This window comes from Parasteatoda tepidariorum, chromosome 4, assembly GCF_982258835.1.
Source record: "Parasteatoda tepidariorum strain Cologne lab strain chromosome 4, Ptep-v5.0, whole genome shotgun sequence".
NCBI lineage: Eukaryota > Metazoa > Arthropoda > Arachnida > Araneae > Theridiidae > Parasteatoda > Parasteatoda tepidariorum.
Window position 1 is genome coordinate 7,385,633 of NC_141758.1, and position 20,316 is coordinate 7,405,948.

The following is a 20,316-nucleotide window of genomic DNA, read 5'->3' on the forward strand; positions in this document are numbered from 1 at the left end:
CCATAAACGGTAGAATACTTTTTTCTTCCTTTAAGGATAGAGCATTTTTCCTTAAAACTAGGAATATTCTCCCTAAACATAAAATTACAATTACACTCTCCACTCCTGAGCCGTGATCGTATAGTGGTTAGTACATTGCGTTGTGGCCGCAAAAACCCAGGTTCGAATCCTGGTCACGGCAGTTAGATTCCCCTAAACAGTAGAATACTTTTTTCTTCCTTTAAGGATAGAGCATTTTTCCTTGAAACTAGGAATATTCTCCCCAAACATAAAATTACAATTACACTCACTACTTCTGAGCCGTGGTCGTATAGTGGTTAGAAAATTACGTTGTGGCCGCAATAACTAAGGTTCGAATCCTGGTCTTGGCAGTTAGATTCCCCTAAACGGTAGAATACTTTTTTCTTCCTTTAAGGATAGAGCATTTTTCCTTAAAACTAGGATCATTCTCCCTAAACCTAAAATTACAATTGCACTCTCCACTTCTGAGCCGTGATCGTATAGTGGTTAGTACATTGCGTTGTAGCCGCAATGACCCAGGTTCGAATCCTGGTCACAGCAGTTAGATTCCCCTAAACGGTAGAATACGTTTTTCTTCCTCTAAGGATAGAGCATTTTTCCTTAAAACTAGGAATATTCTCCCTAAACCTAAAATTACAATTACACTCTCCACTTCAGAGCCGTGATCGTATAGTGGTTAGTACATTGCGTTGTGGCCGCAATAACCCAGGTTCGAATCCTGGTCACGGCAGTTAGATTCCCCGTAAACGGTAGAATACTTTTTTCTTCCTTGAAGGATAGAGCATTTTTCCTTAAAACTAGGAATATTCTCCCTAAACCTAAAATTACAATTACACTCTCCACTTCTGAGCCGTGATCGTATAGTGGTTAGTACATTGCGTTGTGGCCGCAATAACCCAGGTTCGAATCCTGGTCACGGCAGTTAGATTCCCCTAAACGGAACAATACTTTTTTCTTCCTTTAAGGATAGAGCATTTTTCCTTTAAACTAAGAATATTCTCCCTAAACATAAAATTACAATTTCCCTCTCCAATTCTGAGCCGTGATCGTATAGTGGTTAGTACATTGCGTTGTGGCCGCAATAACCCAGGTTCGAATCCTGGTCACGGCAGTTAGATTCCCCTAAACGGTAGAATACTTTTTTCTTCCTTTAAGGATAGAGCATTTTTCCTTAAAACTAGGAATATTCTCCCTAAACATAAAATTACAATTTCCCTCTCCACTTCTGAGCCGTGATCGTATAGTGGTTAGTACATTGCGTTGTGGCCGCAATAACCCAGGTTCGAATCCTGGTCACGGCAGTTAGATTCCCCTAAACGGTAGAATACTTTTTTCTTCCTTTAAGGATAGAGCATTTTTCCTTAAAACTAGGAATATTCTCCCTAAACATAAAATTACAATTACACTCTGCACTCCTGAGCCGTGATCGTATAGTGGTTAGTACATTGCGTTGTGGCCGCAATAACCCAGGGTCGAATCCTGGTCACGGCAGTTAGATTCCCTAAACGGAACAATACTTTTTTCTTCCTTTAAGGATTGAGTATTTTTCCTTAAAACTAGGAATTATCTCCCTAAACCTAAAATTACAATTACACTCTCCACTTCTGAGCCGTGATCGAATAGTGGATAGTATATTGCGTTGCGGCCGCAATAACCCAGGTTCGAATCCTGGTCACGGCAGTTAGATTCCCCTAAACGGAACAATACTTTTTTCTTCCTTTAAGGATAGAGCATTTTTCCTTAAAACAAGGAATATTCTCCCTGAACATAAAATTACAATTACACTCTCCACTTCTGAGCTGGGATCGTATAGTGGTTAGTACATTGCGTTGTGGCCGCAATAACCCAGGTTCGAATCCTGGTCACGGAAGTTAGATTCCCCATAAACGGTAGAATACTTTTTTCTTCCTTTAAGGATAGAGCATTTTTCCTTAAAACTAGGAATAGTCTCCCTAAACCTAAAATTACAATTACACTCTCCACTTCTGAGCCGTGATCGTATAGTGGTTAGTACATTGCGTTGTGGCCGCAATAACCCAGGTTCGAATCCTGGTCACGGCAGTTAGATTCCCCTAAACGGTAAAATACTTTTTTCTTCCTTTAAGGATAGAGCATTTTTTCTTAGAACTAGGAATATTCTCCCTAAACATAAAATTGCAATTACACTCTCCACTTCTGAGCCGTGATCGTATAGTGGTTAGTACATTGCGTTGTGGCCGCAATAACCCAGGTTCGAATCCTGGTCACGGCAGTTAGATTCCCCGTAAACGGTAGAATACTTTTTTCTTCCTTGAAGGATAGAGCATTTTTCCTTAAAAGTAGGAATATTCTCCCTAAACCTAAAATTACAATTACACTCTCCACTTCTGAGCCGTGATCGTATAGTGGTTAGTACATTGCGTAGTGGCCGCAATAACCCAGGTTCGAATCCTGGTCACGGCAGTTAGATTCCCCTAAACGGAACAATACTTTTTTCTTCCTTTAAGGATAGAGCATTTTTCCTTTAAACTAGGAATATTCTCCCTAAACATAAAATTACAATTTCCCTCTCCACGTCTGAGCCGTGATCGTATAGTGGTTAGTACATTGCGTTGTGGCCGCAATAACCCAGGTTCGAATCCTGGTCACGGCAGTTAGATTCCCCTAAACGGTAGAATACTTTTTTCTTCCTTTAAGGATAGAGCATTTTTCCTTAAAACTAGGAATATTCTCCCTAAACATAAAATTACAATTACACTCTCCACTCCTGAGCCGTGATCGTATAGTGGTTAGTACATTGCGTTGTGGCCGCAAAAACCCAGGTTCGAATCCTGGTCACGGCAGTTAGATTCCCCTAAACGGTAGAATACTTTTTTCTTCCTTTAAGGATAGAGCATTTTTCCTTGAAACTAGGAATATTCTCCCCAAACATAAAATTACAATTACACTCACCACTTCTGAGCCGTGATCGTATAGTGGTTAGAAAATTACGTTGTGGCCGCAATAACTAAGGTTCGAATCCTGGTCAAGGCAGTTAGATTCCCCTAAACGGTAGAATACTTTTTTCTTCCTTTAAGGATAGAGGATTTTTCCTTAAAACTAGGATCATTCTCCCTAAACCTAAAATTACAATTACACTCTCCATTTCTGAGCCGTGATCGTATAGTGGTTAGTACATTGCGTTGTAGCCGCAATAACCCAGGTTCGAATCCTGGTCACGGCAGTTAGATTCCCCTAAACGGTAGAATACGTTTTTCTTCCTCTAAGGATAGAGCATTTTTCCTTAAAACTATGAATATTCTCCCTAAACCTAAAATTACAATTACACTCTCCACTTCTGAGCCGTGATCGTATAGTGGTTAGTACATTGCGTTGTGGCCGCAATAACCCAGGTTCGAATCCTGGTCACGGCAGTTAGATTCCCCGTAAACGGTAGAATACTTTTTTCTTCCTTGAAGGATAGAGCATTTTTCCTTAAAACTAGGAATATTCTCCCTAAACCTAAAATTACAATTACACTCTCCACTTCTGAGCCGTGATCGTATAGTGGTTAGTACATTGCGTTGTGGCCGCAATAACCCAGGTTCGAATCCTGGTCACGGCAGTTAGATTCCCCTAAACGGAACAATACTTTTTTCTTCCTTTAAGGATGGAGCATTTTTCCTTTAAACTAGGAATATTCTCCCTAAACATAAAATTACAATTTCCCTCTCCACTTCTGAGACGTGATCGTATAGTGGTTAGTACATTGCGTTGTGGCCGCAATAACCCAGGTTCGAATCCTGGTCACGGCAGTTAGATTCCCCTAAACGGAAGAATACTTTTTTCTTCCTTTAAGGATAGAGCATTTTTCCTTAAAACTAGGAATATTCTCCCTAAACATAAAATTACAATTACACTCTCCACTTCTGACCCGTGATCGTATAGTGGTTAGTACATTGCGTTGTGGCCGCAATAACCCAGGTTCGAATCCTGGTCACGGCAGTTAGATTCCCCTAAACGGTAGAATACTTTTTTCTTCCTTTAAGGATAGAGCATTTTTCCTTAAAACTAGGAATATTCTCCCTAAACATAAAATTACAATTACACTCTCCACTCCTGAGCCGTGATGGTATAGTGGTTAGTACATTGCGTTGTGGCCGCAATAACCCAGGTTCGAATCCTGGTCACGGCAGTTAGATTCCCCTAAACGGTAGAATACTTTTTTCTTCCTTTAAGGATAGAGCATTTTTCCTTAAAACTAGGAATATTCTCCCTAAACCTAAAATTACAATTACACTCTCCACTTCTGAGCCGTGATCGTATAGTGGTTAGAACATTGCGTTGTGGCCACAATAACCCAGGTTCGAATCCTGGTCACGGCAGTTAGATTCCCCTAAACGGTAGAAAACTTTTTTCTTCCTTTAAGGATAGAGCATTTTTCCTTAAAACTAGGAATATTCTCCCTAAACATAAAATTACAATTACACTCTCCATTTCTGAGCCGTGATCGTATAGTGGTTAGTACATTGCGTTGTGGCCGCAATAACCCAGGTTCGAATCCTGGTCACGGCAGTTAGATTCCCCTAAACGGTAGAATACTTTTTTCTTCCTTTAAGGATAGAGCATTTTTCCTTACAACTAGGAATATTCTCCCTAAACATAAAATTACAATTACACTCTCCACTTCTGAGCCGTGATCGTATAGTGGTTAGTACATTGCGTTGTGGCCGCCATAACCCAGGTTCGAATCCTGGTCACGGCAGTTAGATTCCCCTAAACGGTAGAATACTTTTTTCTTCCTTTAAGGATAGAGCATTTTTCCTTAAAACTAGGAATATTCTCCCTAAACATAAAATTACAATTACACTCTCCACTTCTGAGCCGTGATCGTATAGTGGTTAGTACATTGCGTTGTGGCCGCAATAACCCAGGTTCGAATCCTGGTCACGGCAGTTAGATTCCCCTAAACGGTAGAATACTTTCTTCTTCCTTTAAGGATAGAGCATTTTTCCTTAAAACTAGGAATATTCTCCCTAAACATAAAATTACAATTACACTCTCCACTTCTGAGCCGTGATCGTATAGTGGTTAGTACATTGCGTTGTGGCCGCAATAACCCAGGTTCGAATCCTGGTCACGGCAGTTAGATTCCCCTAAACGGTAGAATACTTTTTTCTTCCTTTAAGGATAGAGCATTTTTCCTTAAAACTACGAATATTCTCCCTAAACATAAAGTTACAATTACACTCACCACTTCTGAGCCGTGATCGTATAGTGGTTAGTACATTGCGTTGTGGCCGCAATAACCCAGGTTCGAATCCTGGTCACGGCAGTTAGATTCCCCTAAACGGTAGAATAATTTTTTCTTCCTTTAAGGATAGAGCAATTTTCTTTGAAACTAGGAAAATTCTCCCCAAGCATAAAATTACAATTACACTCACCACTTCTGAGCCGTGATCGTATAGTGGTTAGTTCATTGCGTTATGCCCGCAATATCCGAGGCTCGCATCCTAGTCACGGCTGGTCACTGGTTATTGTCTCCTTTTCTTCTGACGCCTGCCGCGCTTGTGTGAATTGCATACAGTGTCCTTTGTACTTAAGATTTTTGTTAGCTAAGTTCCAATAATCTTATCGTACTAGTAAAAATGGCTTTGAATCCCCCATGATTTTGAATTGTTTTATTAAATTGGTGATCGAAATGGGCTGCAGGTGGAGTAGAGCGGAACTCTCTCCCTGCTTCAACACTTCACATGCTTTCCCCAGTAGCGTATGGAAAGTCATAGTGGAAGGAAGTACGTTAGTTTCTCTCTTGATTTTCATATAGATCAAAATCTTTTACGTTGGAAAACTATATGGAACTGAAAACTGCATTGAACATAGTTTTAAAGAAACGTATCAAGGAAATTTTAAAAAATATTTTTATTAAATAAAAAGGAAAAATATTAAGAATAGGGGAGAAGATGAGAAGAGCGAAGGGCTAAAGGCATGAAACCGGTCTCTCCCCAGATGGCGTATTCGAGAGTTGCGATCGCCAATAAAGAGAGTTAGTTGAAAGCGTAAAATTTTTTCCTGAGTGTTCGGGTCGCTAGAATGTCGTTGCGGTCATAAAAGTTGGTGGTAAGTGATATTTCGTGTGAATTTTTATTGCTGTAAAGATTGTAATTAATAAAAATGTTGGCGAAGATTTTATTCAACTCTAAATCCCTGAAACTATGCAGTGAGTATAATTTAAGTTTTTCTTATAATTTTCAACTATAGTACTTTCTATTCATTCCAAGTTCGGCTATAAAAGAAATATTTTCTTATACTCGTACAATGATTCACAAATTTAAGCGAAATTTTATAGTTTCAAAAAGGAAATGGGCTCAATTCTGATAACTTTCTTACTTTTAACACGGATCCCTTTTTGTATCTTCAGAAATTTTAAAAATATCTCTGGTAGTTCTGAATCGAGATTGATTGTGCTCTGATTGTTTGGTTGAGGTCAAAATTATGATCTGCGGATGAATGGATGGTGTATGAATGTGTCCTCCCTGTAAAACGAGATGTGACGTATGTTTGTTGTTTCTGGATCATCCTCTGGGGTGTTTCCCTGCTTTATAACTTTTTGTGCAGCTCTAGTGCAATGCAATTAATACTACCGTTTCGTACCAGAAATTGAATGTAAGGTATGCTTTCCTGAACCATCCAATGACGCATTAAATTTAGTTTCGAATTTATTGAAAAAGATTTTAAAGGAAAGTGAATACTTGGACTGAAAATAAACCAAATGACTGAAATTATCGTCAAGCGAAAGACTTGTTTGTAGGGAAATCAGCTTCTGAATTTTTGTCATTTATTTGCAGTTATTATTCAGGGGTCTGTCCAGGCCAAATTTACTACCGTTTTGCGGTACCTTCTCAAATTCAACTTTTGAAAAAACGGTAGTTTCACAAAATACTTATTCTTAAAATTTTATTTTTGTATCCCGTAAGAAACGATAAATCCGTATTTTTACTATATTTTTGTGTTGATTTTTTAATATAATTTTTAATTTTCACAAATTATGTCTAAATTTTCACAAAATCGGTACCTCTCAGAAAAATCTAGACAGACCCCTGTTATTCAAAAGTGATGAAAACAGCTCTCAGGACATTCTTTCCATTGTGGTTGATTTTTCTTTCTTTATGTCTTAAGCTTCTCACTTAGGTGACAAATGCAAACGACTTTATATATTTAAATAGTTATTTAATATATATATCTGTCTTGCTTCTGTTAATTTGTTCATAAATACTAATGAGCATTGTTTATAAAGTAATGTTTTCATTCTCATCTTTTTTTTACTATCACTATTATATATGTGCCGACAATAGTATTTAATAGGTTTCTAAATGTTCTTCTATAAAGGTAGAGGATAAAATTAAAACATTTTGATACTCGCCAATTGTAGAATTCTTAAAACTTTTGGCCAGGTTTTAAATATTAAACAAAGGAACTGATGATATTTAAAATGTAAAGCATTTTTTTGAAACATTTCATCAAAAAAAAATTTTTTTTGATGTAAAAAAGTTTTCCAGTCTAATGAAAAATTTAGATGGGCTGGACTTAAATTGGGTATTTTTAAGCTTTTAATATATACCTTTATATTTGTACTCTACACTTTGGAAAATATCAATGTAATATTTTAAAACTTAAGAACTATTAAAATTAAAACAAACAATGAATTTTATTTACACTTACATATCAGGAAAATGTGTAGTCCATAATTTTTTTGTAAAAATTACTTAGAACCAGTAGATAGGTATTACAAACTTCTCCGTAGTATGTACATGTTCAAATGAGGTATTCAAAAAACTTTTTTTTACTGATAAATACCTCATAACAGTTTCCAAATTAGTCAAGGCTTGTGAAGCTGTTGGTATTGCAACATTTTAATTCAATAAAAAGTAAATATCTTGATTAAAAAGGAAAAACATTTTTACTTAATTTTGCCTTCATAAAATTCCATGTCATAATATTGGCATTTTAAATTGTTTCTGTGGAAATTTATTTGTCAACTCAAAAATTTTTTTTCGATATTTCAGATTTTGCTGAAACGCGATTTAACTGTATTGGTTATTTTTATTTCGTCCAGTTCCTTCCCGTAACCTGGAAAAAAACAGGGTGAGATGCCAAAAGTTCATAACATAATTAAATGCTCAATAAAAAACGGTTATAATGAAACAAAACAAGTTACAAAAATGCGTTGCACATATATTTTTGTTCCATTTAAAATTTGATGATATATTAACGAAAATTCGAAGAAAAAAAATTTCTTAACGATGCCAATCTTTTCAACAGTTCTTCTTTGTTTTGGTTTTGCTATTTTTCTGGTTACAAAAACAATTAAAATGTTAAATTGACAAAAATATGGGAAAAGCCAGCAGGGATATGCCACGCCTAACACCCTATACTACAGAATATAAAATCGAAATCGATTGAGTGTCATCTTTTTTAACCTCTTATGTACTTTAAAAAGCTATATTTTTTAATTTTTGTGAAATTTTTATTAATATGGATATATCTTGTTTTACTTCCTTTTGTAGGGCCTGCTAAACGTTCTATGTCTGGATATGGACACGGTAGTCCTGCTATACGTAAACCTGAACTGAGCGATGTTATACCTACTGAAAGCTTTCAAAGTGGTTATAGCCGGCGTCAAGTTGGAAATAACTTTGTTTTGATAGCAGGCACTACGTTCTTTGCATTGACTGCTACTTACGTATGTATCAGTTCTATATTCATTTTAAAAGAAACATTCAATACAGCGAGGGGGCAGTTCAAGATCAAATATTGTGTAAACACCTAATTAGGGAAGTGAATGTAAGGGGAGGTGCAATTCTTATGTAAAACAAAAAAGAAAAAAATCTGAAAAAAACTTAAAGTGACCCGGGGTAATTCACGATCACTCTGTTTCTGGGGTAAATAATAATCACCTAAGTTTTATTCAAAAAAAATTTTTTTTTTATTTGAGACATGGACAAGAATGCTTGTACAGTTTACTAAATTATAACTACATGTACTTAATAATAGTTTTTTGTTTAATCTAACAAAATAAGTATCTTTTAAATTGCTTTCCGTATTTTCCACTTCAAAGATGGGTTTCAAAATGTGCACATTTCTGCAAAGATTCCCCTCCTTCTCTTAATAATAAATATTTTGAGTTACTTTCTTTTTCTTTGATATAAAAATAGTGTAAGCTTTTGTTTAATTGTTTCACATCTACTGTAAACATTATAGGAAACTATATCAAATGTTGCCCCTACCGATGGGGTAATTCCTGATCATTGTCATTTCTTCTTATAAATAGTATGAAAAATAGCTAATTGTCTTGTCTTAAATAACAGTTCATATTTATTAAGTGGAACAACTATAAAATAGATATATTTTAACTGTAATCACAAAATTTGTTTTTAACTGTATAGACAAATGTGTTCTGATTTGCACCATTTCTAGTTTGTCTTACCTTGCTCTTAATTTTATGAGTGTACATTGTTAGAATAATTTTTAAGTTTATAAATTAGCCTAATATAAATATGGGGAGAAATTATAAGCCGAAAAAGGATGCTAAGCTTCTAGAAAGCAAAATTAGTGAATTTCTTTTAATGATTGCAAATAAAAATTTCAGTGTGAGAGCTACTGCCAAAGCTGTTGACATACCTTACTTAACTTTACACACTCACTTAATGAAGTTGAAAAATCCAGCAAAAGTAACCCATGCGGGAACTCTTTCTCATATTTCAGCAGAACATGAGAATGAGTTGGTTGCTTGCCTAAAATGCATGGCACAATGCAAAGATTTTTGGAAAATTTAAAGTGTTAATCTTTATTCTTGCTTTTGAATAAATTGTTTTATTAGCTGCTTAAACATATCTTTTTGGTTTATTTGTTTGATCTTGATGTCTTATTTGTTAATTACCATTGTATAATTCTTTTTAAACAGTCCCTTTACTATAAAAACTGCTGATCAATAATTACCCCAGAAGTGATCAGGAATTACCCTAGAAATGATCAAGAGAAGGGGTAATTCCTGATCACTAAAAATTTAAAATATTTTAAATTCTAATGAGATATTCGAACAAAAGAAGGTAGCATACGACTCATCTCATATAGCCTCAAACTTACAGTAAATATTAAAATTCTATCTTGAATAGTTTTTTCACAAAATAGATGTTTGCATTTTTTGATCAGGAACTACCCCAGGTCACCCTACACTTGGAAAATTATTAATTTTAAATAAAAGTTGAGTTTTGGGAAAGAAAAAATTAGAAAAATTTCTTTGAGTTTCAGAGTTATTTTAAAAGCAAAAGGAAACACACATAAGATTACTAAAGAATATTAAACTCAATATTTTATAAAAAATAAAAAATATTATTCTCTCAATATTTTATTAAAACATAAATTTGTTTTATGCAAAGCTACTTTGTTTACTTGATCCTAAAATTAGATTGCTACTGTAAAAGTCAAAATTAAAACAAAAGATGAAGAAGGGTTGCCACTTTCTTAACTAAGCATGGGAGAAAGGTTTGTGATTTGCTTATTTTGCCTGACAATGGAGATAGAAGGAGTCTATAATTGACAGAAACATGTTTACGTAATATTTAAACTGCCCCAAATACAACAAAACAAATAAAGTACTGGGTGCAGCAAAAAAAGAAAAAAACTGAAACAAAGTTGCTTCATATATTAGGTGTTAATTAATTTCTTCTTAATTTGTCAGTACATCTCTTTTGGTCTGCCACTTTAATTATATTTTGTAATATATCTTCTTTTTTTTTTTTCCTTTTTTACTATGTCAAGCAAAAGGTCTGCTATTTTAGAATTTTTAAGCAAAGAAGACAATAGTGTAAAACCGTTCCCTTGCTCTGTGCACCGAAGTTTGGACACTCTAGTCTAAAGCAATTGTTTCAGCGGGCATGGGATAGATGAAAGACTTGCGGCCCGTTTTTGACATTTTCAATTAACACACATGTTATTTTATATATATATATATATATATATATATATATATATATATATATATATATATATATATATATATATATATATATATAAAATTTTTCCATATCAATGGCTGCAAAAATAAGTATGTATTATTGAAAAAGAAAATGAAACTAGTTGAGAAATACATACTAGTTGAGGAAGAAAAAACATTAACAATAAATCATAAAACTTAGAGATAACAATCATAAGTGCTAGGTTTGTGCAAGTAGTTAATATTTTCGTCCAGAAAGTTGGAAATACTTATTCAGAAAAAATTTAGAAGGTATGCATATATAACTAAGAGAAAATATCTTCATTGGGTACAGTAAGTTTTTAAGAGCTTTTTTCTTTTTTTTTCCTTAATTTGATTACTTGCATTTTAAATTTCTAGATAGAATGAATTTAAGCACTAGAGTGATTAAAGAAAAAAAAACTTTAATGAAAAATTTTCTTATTACAATTTGGTATAAAATATATATATAAAATATATATATATATTTTTTTTTTGTCTTTTAAAACTGCAAAGGTTCTTTTTAAATAATAAATATTTTTTATAAGCAAGTTTTATTAAAAAGTGTGCAAAAAAATTTTGGTTCATAAATTCTGTAGATACATGTGCAAAAATCGAAATTAAAATTAATAGGCTTAGATAATGTTAACATCTATTTTGCGATTTTTCATAAGGGAATAAAGTCGTTTTTAAACAATAAATATTTTTCACGTGTAAATATCTTTGGATTAAAAAGTTTTTAATAAAGTGCATTTTTATTTATAAGTCATGTTGATACGACTAATGTGCAAAAATCAAAATTAACATTAACAGGCTTTGTAATGAAATTAAGTTCTTTTGAAATAATTAATAGTTTTTCCGAGGAATTATATTTAGATAAGCATGCATATGCCAGACTGCTTTAGGAAAGGATGAACGGCAAACTTAAAAAAATCCAAGTTACTTTACTTCAGCATGACAAATTTAATCTATAAGCTATTTTTAATCTCAGAATTACTTTGTTTAGAACAAAAAGTTCAGGCGGTTTTCAATATAATGTTAGTGAAAAGTAATAGGGGGTTTGGTTACTTCCACTTGAACAAGGGAAAATTCTGTTTAAGAAGTAAATAAAATACCCAGTTGCCCCCTCCCTGAAAGACTGACCGCTGATGCTGCGTTTTAGTGAATGGTTATGTCGTCATGTCCACTTGAACAAGTAAAAAATAATCCAAATCTGAATACTCTGTAAACAGAAACTTCCAGACAATTTCTTTTTATTTTTTGGAAGCAACAATTTTGCCCTTATTGATAGAAATATCACTTTCTTAATTATAGTTTTGTAATTCATTATCCTTCTCTACATTGGAAAAGTTATAAACCTAAATTTCTGCATCTTCTGCCGAAAATTCCTCTGTGCTTGCCATTTTTACAGTTAGGAGATTACTGTTAAAAATACTGCCGAGGGATAAAACTGTGTTGTAGGATCAACAGATAGATAGTACTAGAACTAGTGATATAAAAAAAGTACATAAAAAATTTGAAGCATTGTCCTATAAATTCAAGCGTAAATAAGCTAGGTCTCTCCTAGGAAGTCACAATGCAGAAACATGAATTTACCTCACCCCTCCATTAAGGGTTAAGCCTAATTTTTACAGTTATATTCTATATAAAATTGTTTAGAAAATCTAGGATTTATTTACAATAATATTCTATGTAAAAATCTGATTATGTTTGAGTCATTGACATATTTTAACTAATATAGTTTGTGCAACAGATAAACTGTAAATTTTCCTACCAGGACTGTCACATGTGTATGTTTTTTCAATTTTTTTAAGCTATGATTATTTTCTTACAGGTTCTGAATTCCGGTGTGCTTTTCTTTAACCTAACTCCACCAAAAAAGAACTTGGGAGAATTTTAAATTCATTATTAGAATATTTGTGATGCCTGTTTAGAATGGCTGCAAAATAATTTTCTGCTAAATATCCAAATATGAATATTAAATAATGTATGAAAATGTAACTCAAAACAAAGTTGTGTTGTTTTTTTTTACTTAAAAAACAAAATAAAATAAAATTCTAAGTTCAAAGCATGCACTCTTAATTTGTGGATTGAAACTTGTGATTGTAGTTTCTTTGAATGCTGATAGAAGAATTTAAATAAACCAACTTTTTCTGTGTTGAATCTATCCAAAGATTTTTTTTTATTAACTGGGCATAAGTAAAAAGTCACCAAATAATTAAGACCTGCACCAAAATATCTATACACACTACCTTACAATAATGGAAAAGACACTTCCGTTTTTGATTTTTTTTTTTTTTAATTTCTATTTAATAATTTTAGAAGTGTTTTGATTAATGTGATTTTTTATACTTTGCAAAATATATTGCATAAAATTTTGAAAATGTATCCAAATATTTATGGGGATATGAAAAATTTTTAAAAAAAACTTATTTTTTTGTGTCAAGTTTTTTTTGTTTTTTTTTTTTTTTTGTTATAATTTTGAAAATATTCAGTAAAATTAAACAAAACTTTTGGAGCAATTTAAAATAAATTACAAAATTATTAAAACAAAATAAAAAAAATAATTATATTACAAAATAAATTAAAATTATGTTTTGTTTCAAGCAATTTTCTAAGTCGCTTTTTGTACTTTTTTAAAAAAAAGTGTAAATGATGAGGGGTTTTCCAAATATTTAATTTTGTTCTTGCTGTCTTGTCATCATAGGGTAGTGTAATTTGCAACCTTACTTAATAAAATTCGTGAAAAACCACTGATTATTTTGAGCTTTCTTTTAAAAAATACAAAAACTACTTAGAAAATTGCTTGAAACTTTTTACGTTTAGATATTTATATCAGATTTTGTTCCATTAATTGCCAAATGCGATTCAGTACTAAACTATTAAAAAATAATTTTAGATTTTTTCTGCGTATGCGCAATACCAAAAGACAACTTTAAATACTCATATCTCGGCCTTTTTTTTTTTTTTTTAAATTTTAAAGCAATAACTTTTTATTTAATTTTAATTTACTCCAAAACAATTTTTATTTTAAAAATTTTTAAAGTGTTAGCAAAAAACATAAGACAAAAAAATTGTTTTTTATAAAAATGTTCATATTTGCATAAATATTAAATTACATTTACGAAATTTTATGCAACAGGTTACAAGCGTATTGCTTGATTTTCTTATCTAAGTTGTTCAAAAATACTTGTCTTTTGTTGTCGCTCTTTTATCGCCTAGAATGAGACTATACATCAAAGGTAAATTTAAGAGAAACAAGAAGGGATATGTGCAAGACAAGGGGAAGAAATCATGTTCTTTCATTAATATATTGGTTCTTTTATTATAAACTCTTTCTTTTGCTTTGAATGTACCCCATGAGGAAATGGAATCATTCTAAAAGAAAAGAATAGGGCATGGAAGAGATCCTGTTTTTTTTTTTTTTTTTAGGGGGGGAGGGTAGCTCTAAGGTATTACAGTTCTACTGGTAGTGCACATGCTTATAGTAACAAAGTAAAGCCCTAAGAAAAGAAGTGACAGAAAACAATTTTAACAGTCCTTAACGGAAACTATTTCTAAAAAACTTGTAGAATTAAATGTGTATAATATTTCAATATGTAATTATTAACTGTATACTTATAAAACGCAGTACCACTTTTTAAAATTTCCAATTGTACTAAGTAAACAGTTCTGTAATAAACAGGATTTGAAAAGAAACTGTGATTTTTGTGAAAAATCCCAGCCTACCTAGGTTTTTTTTTATCAAAAATCTGAGGTTTTTGATGAAAACCCCAGGTTTATTTCAGAAATACTTTAAATATTTATTTCTGAGTACCTAATAAGAATGTGTGATTTGCTTTGAACATGAAAATTAGCAGGGCTCGCACGGGTCAGGGAATTTTAACTCTAAAAAGCAGGCAAAAAAGCAATTCCTATATCATACCTGGAAAATAACCATTCTTAGAATCGTTAGTAACAGTAATCAGTTATTGAGATTTGAGTTAAATAATTCTAACATCTATTACAATTATTTTATAAAATTCCACTTTTTAGTGAAACTTCTCTTTTTTTCAATTCTCATTTTATTGTATGTTTTTACTCACAAAATCTAATATTTGACATTGTACTTGTATTTTTTTACTTTAATTATTGTATTAATGTATTTTTACATTGATAGTAAAATTTATGCCACCAGTTACAAAAATCAGGAAAATTCAATTAAATCAGTCAGAGAATTTTTTTTTTCAATTGTTAGTTGCAATACTGTGTGTGAAAAACATTTTTAAACACATCAATTTAGTTAGAAATAAATTGACAGTCCTTAACCTGCAAAAACATTATTTTTCCACAAATTTCATTAACGAACAAAATCTGTTAAGGACAATTTTTGGATGATCCTTACAAAGTCATTAAACAGAGAGCAAACTGTAATAAAATTTCTAAAAACTTCAATTATAGTCTTTCAAAATATTTCAATAATTTTAAAGTACAAATTATTCTGCCAAAATTGCCAATAGGAATACAATAAAAATATATATTACATAGACTGATTTCGCATAATTTACACCTTCCTTTGGAATAATGGTTATTTTTTTAAAGTTGCAACTAAACATAGATTTATTTTTTAATTTAGAATCCTTAAACCAAGCTTTAAATGTGATAGTTAAACTTTAAAAAAAAGTAGATACAAATCCAAAATGATTAATTAAAATTTATTTAATTAACAAATAAACTGTTCAAAAAAATAACATATTTACAACTTCAATGCTTAACAATAAATATTTCGGAAACTTATGTACACAATTTTTAATAAATATAAGACATGCTCATTATTTATACAATTTTTTTCATTGCCTTGGAAGCTAATAAAATCTTCTAACATTTCAAAACCTGAAAAAATAAAATTAAATCATTCCATCTTAAAAAAATCAGCAAAAATAAAGATAACAGTGTCTGTTATAAAATTTCATATATACAGCGAAACGAACGTTTAACGGCGTCCGCTTTGCAGGAGTGTCCCTAAAAGGAGGTTTTACAGTATATATATGTATATGATCTATGCAAAGCAGCTTTGAATAACAGATATAAATCCAACATATTAATTAATAAAAACATAGGTCATACAAACTAAATTAAATTTTATAATAAATAGTAAAAAAAGTTTTTTTTTTTTTTGTAAATACTAATATTGTGAAACTTATATGAAAAACCAACTTCATAAAAAAAGGCAGTTAGCCAGTCCAACAGTTTACTTTTTACCCTGTCAAATTAATTTTAAAAAATTCTCTTACCAGAACTGTCAACAAACAACCAAAAACAGCTTATCTGATAATTTTCTGGCCCTTTTTCCTAGCATTGAAATAAATAAACCCTCCAACAGATGCAAGAAGGAAACAATGCAAACAAAGAGTAGCGTAGGTAAGTTCATACTGCATCAATATGAATTTCAGAAATTTTAAGTAGGAGAATTACGAGAAAGGGTATTTTTAGAATACAAATTCAATTGCAATTTTTGTAAACTGAAGCTTTTTTTTATCTAAGATACAAGTAGTTTTAAATTGAGAGCAATGCATTTAAACAATCAAGTCGCATGAAAAATATATTTGGTAATTATTTTTTGTTTCAGAAAACCTATATCAGAAATATTGAAAGATAAAATGAAAAATAAGTTGTTTACAAATGCTTAAGTTTGGGAAAGAATGTATAAAAACTTAACTCAGTGGCACAAAGAAGGCCTAATATTTCTGGGATGCGGGAGTAGATATTCCGGTTAGATGGTCAACCGAGCACGGAACCTCCGAAGTTTAGATCTCAAGCATACTTGGTATTCATTTTATCGACCCACTGAAGGGATGAAAGGCTGAGTCAACCTTGCCTGGTTCAAGGATAGAACCTGTGGCATGGGAGTGTGAACCAGCATCAAAGGATGTATATATAGTGCGGGTGAAAGGTTGTATCCATTACTACTTCTATTGTTTCTAATTTTAAATGACTAAAGCTCTTTGGATAATACAAAGATGCAGAAAACACATTAGTTTTTATTTTCAGCAAAATATCTACAAGATGTCTTAGCAGTATTCTCCCTAATGGAACCTTTTTTAATTCTGAGAATACTGTTTGTAATTTTTTTTACTTATTTTAACCCGATAACTAACTAGGACATGGCAAAAAAATAATTTTTTTTAATTATTTGATTTCAAATCAGATTTTTTTATATTTATCAACTTAAGCATCTGATAAAACTGGATAATGCTTAATATCATTTAAAAATATTATAGCTAAAATACTTAATATTTCTCATTAAAAGGTTAAAATTATTAAAATCATTATTTTGGTTCAAGCTTGACATTCTACGACCAAATTTTAAAGAAAGTTAGGCAATTTGTCTGTTAGATATAAACTGAAGATTAGTTTAGACCAGAAAACATAACTGGGGGAAAAAAATTCTTATTACTCTAGATAGAACAAGTTTTTATTATTAACATACACTCATAAAGATCAAGTTTTTCTTTATTATTAAAGTAAGGCAAATTTCTCCCAATGCTTGATCGAGGAGTTCAAAATTACAAGGCTATGGATTTACAATCTGAACACTCGTTCTTTGTACTATATAAAAAAATAGTCAATAATCATTAAACCAGTATTATTCAAAATGAGCAAAACTGAGAGGAATTAATAATAAAGCTTAAATAATTCCCTTTTTTAACTTTTATTATTTGTTGCCCTTCCTATTGACATTACGCTATAAGATTAAGTAAAACATGTCTATGAAATCCATGCCATTTAAATAACTGTAATCAGTATCATTTCATCAATATCCTCATCAACGCGTAATAATCAAATTCTACTAAAATTTCATTCTGTTTAATTTTTATAACATCAATGAACTTATAAAATTTGTCATATAATGTTGTTGTTGCCACACTACATGTGCAATAGCTATTGTACGAAAAAAAAATTATACTTACAATTATTCTGAACAACTTTCAGCTTTGTCAATGCTATATAATGAAGATATCTGCTTTAATTCAGGAGCATATGCATAGATAAAAGCTTCCAAGATTTTCTAGATGGAAAAATATTTATTTTGTTACTATTCCAAATATGACCAATGATTTGAACAAAATTGATGATAAATGTACAATTTTGCTGTTTTCTGCGCAAGAAACCAATAATTTATTATCAAATTTCAAAATTCGTTCAAAGTTTATAAACAAATGGGCACTCTTAACAAGAAACATTCTTATTTTCTGCTGCTAATATAATTGCAAGAGCATCATGTTGTTGCTGTAAGGGGTGGTTATTTTAAAAATAGTGTCAAATGGTTTTCTCAGAAAACACTGCCATCTGTTAATGAACTTTGTAACTAACTTTAAAAATTTGTGAGATAGTTGAATTGGACTCTGTGGTTTTCTAAGCAAAGCATAGCAAACAGTACATTTTAGGGAGACAATTTAAAAGAAAATCATACATACATAAAACAGTTGTTTGTTGAAGTATTGGTTTTGGAGTGCATCAAAAACTTTAGATAAACCTTTCCTAGTATTTTGCTCACCAATTAATTTGTTCAAGATCACTAAAAAACAAGTAAAAATTGAGTTACTATTATATATATATATATTCAGATAAATTGAATAGGTAGAGTTACTATAAAACATCCGTATTTTCAGGTAAATTAAATGGGTAATCCAAAAGATAAACTTATTAGTTTTTTATGTTAGAATAATGGGATTTTATTTTCTGAAAGATTTCTTGGAAATACTCATGCATTAAATGAATATGTTAGAAATTAAGTGAGATTTTTTACATAACATTGCGAGAAACTTATTCTTTCTATCATAAAAATCAAATGGAAATATATAAATAAATTATACTGTGATGATTTTTTATTTCTCTAAAATGCTAGTGTCATATATACATTAGCATAGTTTTGGCCAAGGAAAGTTAAGGAATCCATGTATTAGCTATTAATTGATTAAATTTAATGCCAAGAATCTTTTTCTTAGCCATACGCATTCAAATGAGTAGGCAAAAAAAAAGTGTAAGAAATAATAAAGAATTTAAATGAATCCAAAACGTTAGCAACCCTATAACATTTTTCGAATTCTTTGCTAATGTGTTAGGCAGATATAAGAGGGAATATCTAAAAATAAATCTTATTTAGCACTCAATCCAAGGTTGTAGTGCAAAATGGTTACAGATTATATTAATTGAAAAAGGATGAAATAAGATAATAATTTATTTTTTTTTAAATGTTAGGAAATATGTTATGCATATTTCAGCATGACTTCCCCATTCCGAATTGAAAATAAATATAATATGCTTTTCTGACTACATTCCTTTTTTTTTCTCTTGAAACTTTTGAACATATTATTTTCTGCAATTTATTTGAATATTTTTTATTTCATGTCAACTTGTGTTCAATTTATTTTATTGTGCTCAACTAACTTTAAGAAATTATTTTTTTTTAAATGATACAGTTGTAAATCACTTTATTTTAACCTAGTTCAAAATTTCAGAAAGACTGAATTTGATTGTCAAAGGTTTCATTCAAATGAATTTATTACTTTCTTTTAAATGTATGTATCTATAATTTTTAAATACAATCTAATTAATATAATTTCACAACTATACCAGATTTGTTTTGAAATAAATAAATTTTAAGTGTGTTAATATACATACATTTTTATTGCATTATTAGTTTAAAAACTCATAAATTTTATTAATTGAAAAGGTTACATACAATACTTAAATTAAATTTACTTAAAGAGAAAAGAATAGATTTTTTTAGAAATTGTTAACCAAATTTCGAGAAATGCTTCTGAAGAAATGTTTTACTTAAAAAATATCAAAATTTTTTTTTAATTGCTTAAGAATTTCTTTTTTTAAAAAAAAGGGGCAAATTACTGGGCCTGGCTGGTTACAAAATTTCTCAATTTATATTTCCCAAATCATTAAAATTTTCCAATCAACAATTCTGTATTGCTTACCTGGTGGATTATTGAGAAACATTTCTTTGGCCATGTGTTTTGTTTCCAATTTCTTTTCTACGCTCCTCTCTTCAACATTCAATACCTGCTTATCAGGAGGCCACATTGTATCACGAAACAACTGGAGATAGAAGAGAAGCATCGGCTCTGACAGTATATAGGATACAGTCTCGCGTAGTTGCCTGCAAGAGAAAAAGAGTTCATTTCTATATACATCTTTTTAGGTCTTTTTTTCTCTGTAAAACTTTGCATATCTCCGTTCTAAAACTTACTATGCACAAACATTTTTCAGGGTACCCATGGGTCAGGTAAGAGAGGAAAATCCTGAAATTGTCAGGAAATTTGATTTTG

General features: G+C 31.1%; 2 protein-coding genes and 18 non-coding genes across 24 annotated transcripts in view; 19 read left to right on the top strand and 1 right to left on the bottom strand.

Annotated features, from left to right (window-relative positions):
• Positions 1 to 109: 109 nt before the first annotated feature.
• TRNAH-GUG (transfer RNA histidin (anticodon GUG)) lies at positions 110 to 181 on the top strand. The gene has a single exon. It is a non-coding gene; the product is annotated as a tRNA-His (tRNA).
• A 498-nt stretch (positions 182 to 679) lies between these two features.
• Positions 680 to 751, top strand: TRNAH-GUG (transfer RNA histidin (anticodon GUG)). Its single transcript has one exon. It is a non-coding gene; the product is annotated as a tRNA-His (tRNA).
• Positions 752 to 870: 119 nt separating this feature from the next.
• Positions 871 to 942, top strand: TRNAH-GUG (transfer RNA histidin (anticodon GUG)). The gene has a single exon. It is a non-coding gene; the product is annotated as a tRNA-His (tRNA).
• A 118-nt stretch (positions 943 to 1,060) lies between these two features.
• On the top strand, positions 1,061 to 1,132 carry TRNAH-GUG (transfer RNA histidin (anticodon GUG)). Its single transcript has one exon. It is a non-coding gene; the product is annotated as a tRNA-His (tRNA).
• A 118-nt stretch (positions 1,133 to 1,250) lies between these two features.
• TRNAH-GUG (transfer RNA histidin (anticodon GUG)) lies at positions 1,251 to 1,322 on the top strand. The gene has a single exon. It is a non-coding gene; the product is annotated as a tRNA-His (tRNA).
• A 688-nt stretch (positions 1,323 to 2,010) lies between these two features.
• On the top strand, positions 2,011 to 2,082 carry TRNAH-GUG (transfer RNA histidin (anticodon GUG)). The gene has a single exon. It is a non-coding gene; the product is annotated as a tRNA-His (tRNA).
• A 118-nt stretch (positions 2,083 to 2,200) lies between these two features.
• Positions 2,201 to 2,272, top strand: TRNAH-GUG (transfer RNA histidin (anticodon GUG)). The gene has a single exon. It is a non-coding gene; the product is annotated as a tRNA-His (tRNA).
• Positions 2,273 to 2,391: 119 nt separating this feature from the next.
• Positions 2,392 to 2,463, top strand: TRNAH-GUG (transfer RNA histidin (anticodon GUG)). The gene has a single exon. It is a non-coding gene; the product is annotated as a tRNA-His (tRNA).
• A 118-nt stretch (positions 2,464 to 2,581) lies between these two features.
• On the top strand, positions 2,582 to 2,653 carry TRNAH-GUG (transfer RNA histidin (anticodon GUG)). Its single transcript has one exon. It is a non-coding gene; the product is annotated as a tRNA-His (tRNA).
• A 118-nt stretch (positions 2,654 to 2,771) lies between these two features.
• Positions 2,772 to 2,843, top strand: TRNAH-GUG (transfer RNA histidin (anticodon GUG)). The gene has a single exon. It is a non-coding gene; the product is annotated as a tRNA-His (tRNA).
• Positions 2,844 to 3,341: 498 nt separating this feature from the next.
• Positions 3,342 to 3,413, top strand: TRNAH-GUG (transfer RNA histidin (anticodon GUG)). The gene has a single exon. It is a non-coding gene; the product is annotated as a tRNA-His (tRNA).
• Positions 3,414 to 3,532: 119 nt separating this feature from the next.
• On the top strand, positions 3,533 to 3,604 carry TRNAH-GUG (transfer RNA histidin (anticodon GUG)). Its single transcript has one exon. It is a non-coding gene; the product is annotated as a tRNA-His (tRNA).
• A 498-nt stretch (positions 3,605 to 4,102) lies between these two features.
• TRNAH-GUG (transfer RNA histidin (anticodon GUG)) lies at positions 4,103 to 4,174 on the top strand. Its single transcript has one exon. It is a non-coding gene; the product is annotated as a tRNA-His (tRNA).
• A 308-nt stretch (positions 4,175 to 4,482) lies between these two features.
• On the top strand, positions 4,483 to 4,554 carry TRNAH-GUG (transfer RNA histidin (anticodon GUG)). The gene has a single exon. It is a non-coding gene; the product is annotated as a tRNA-His (tRNA).
• Positions 4,555 to 4,672: 118 nt separating this feature from the next.
• TRNAH-GUG (transfer RNA histidin (anticodon GUG)) lies at positions 4,673 to 4,744 on the top strand. Its single transcript has one exon. It is a non-coding gene; the product is annotated as a tRNA-His (tRNA).
• A 118-nt stretch (positions 4,745 to 4,862) lies between these two features.
• Positions 4,863 to 4,934, top strand: TRNAH-GUG (transfer RNA histidin (anticodon GUG)). The gene has a single exon. It is a non-coding gene; the product is annotated as a tRNA-His (tRNA).
• Positions 4,935 to 5,052: 118 nt separating this feature from the next.
• Positions 5,053 to 5,124, top strand: TRNAH-GUG (transfer RNA arginine (anticodon GCG)). The gene has a single exon. It is a non-coding gene; the product is annotated as a tRNA-His (tRNA).
• A 118-nt stretch (positions 5,125 to 5,242) lies between these two features.
• On the top strand, positions 5,243 to 5,314 carry TRNAH-GUG (transfer RNA histidin (anticodon GUG)). The gene has a single exon. It is a non-coding gene; the product is annotated as a tRNA-His (tRNA).
• Positions 5,315 to 6,015: 701 nt separating this feature from the next.
• Positions 6,016 to 13,061, top strand: LOC139425873 (uncharacterized). Its single transcript, XM_071181939.2, has 3 exons — positions 6,016 to 6,199; positions 8,547 to 8,722; positions 12,828 to 13,061. The coding sequence occupies exons 1-3, from the start codon at positions 6,154 to 6,156 to the stop codon at positions 12,891 to 12,893; spliced, it is 288 nt and encodes a 95-aa protein (XP_071038040.2). The 5' UTR covers positions 6,016 to 6,153; the 3' UTR covers positions 12,894 to 13,061.
• A 2,607-nt stretch (positions 13,062 to 15,668) lies between these two features.
• snz (sorting nexin snazarus) overlaps positions 15,669 to 20,316 on the bottom strand; it is a 52,182-nt gene continuing 47,534 nt past the window's right edge. For all 5 annotated transcript variants that reach the window (XM_087160577.1, XM_087160576.1, XM_071181942.2 and 2 more), the window contains 4 exons: positions 19,966 to 20,147; positions 18,451 to 18,551; positions 17,944 to 18,041; positions 15,669 to 15,865 (listed from right to left, as the gene is read on the bottom strand). In XM_087160577.1, coding sequence (XP_087016703.1) covers positions 17,946 to 18,041; positions 18,451 to 18,551; positions 19,966 to 20,147 — 379 coding nt within the window. In that variant the 3' untranslated portion in view covers positions 15,669 to 15,865; positions 17,944 to 17,945. The remainder of the gene's footprint in view (positions 15,866 to 17,943; positions 18,042 to 18,450; positions 18,552 to 19,965; positions 20,148 to 20,316) is intronic.

Excerpts from the sequence above, each read along its gene's own strand:
- LOC139425873 (XM_071181939.2), top strand. The coding sequence starts at position 6,154 with ATGTTGGCGAAGATTTTATTCAACTCTAAATCCCTGAAACTATGCA. Across the intron at positions 6,200-8,546 it reads TAAATCCCTGAAACTATGCA|GGCCTGCTAAACGTTCTATG; the intron begins GTGAGTATAATT and ends TTCCTTTTGTAG. Across the intron at positions 8,723-12,827 it reads TTGCATTGACTGCTACTTAC|GTTCTGAATTCCGGTGTGCT; the intron begins GTATGTATCAGT and ends ATTTTCTTACAG.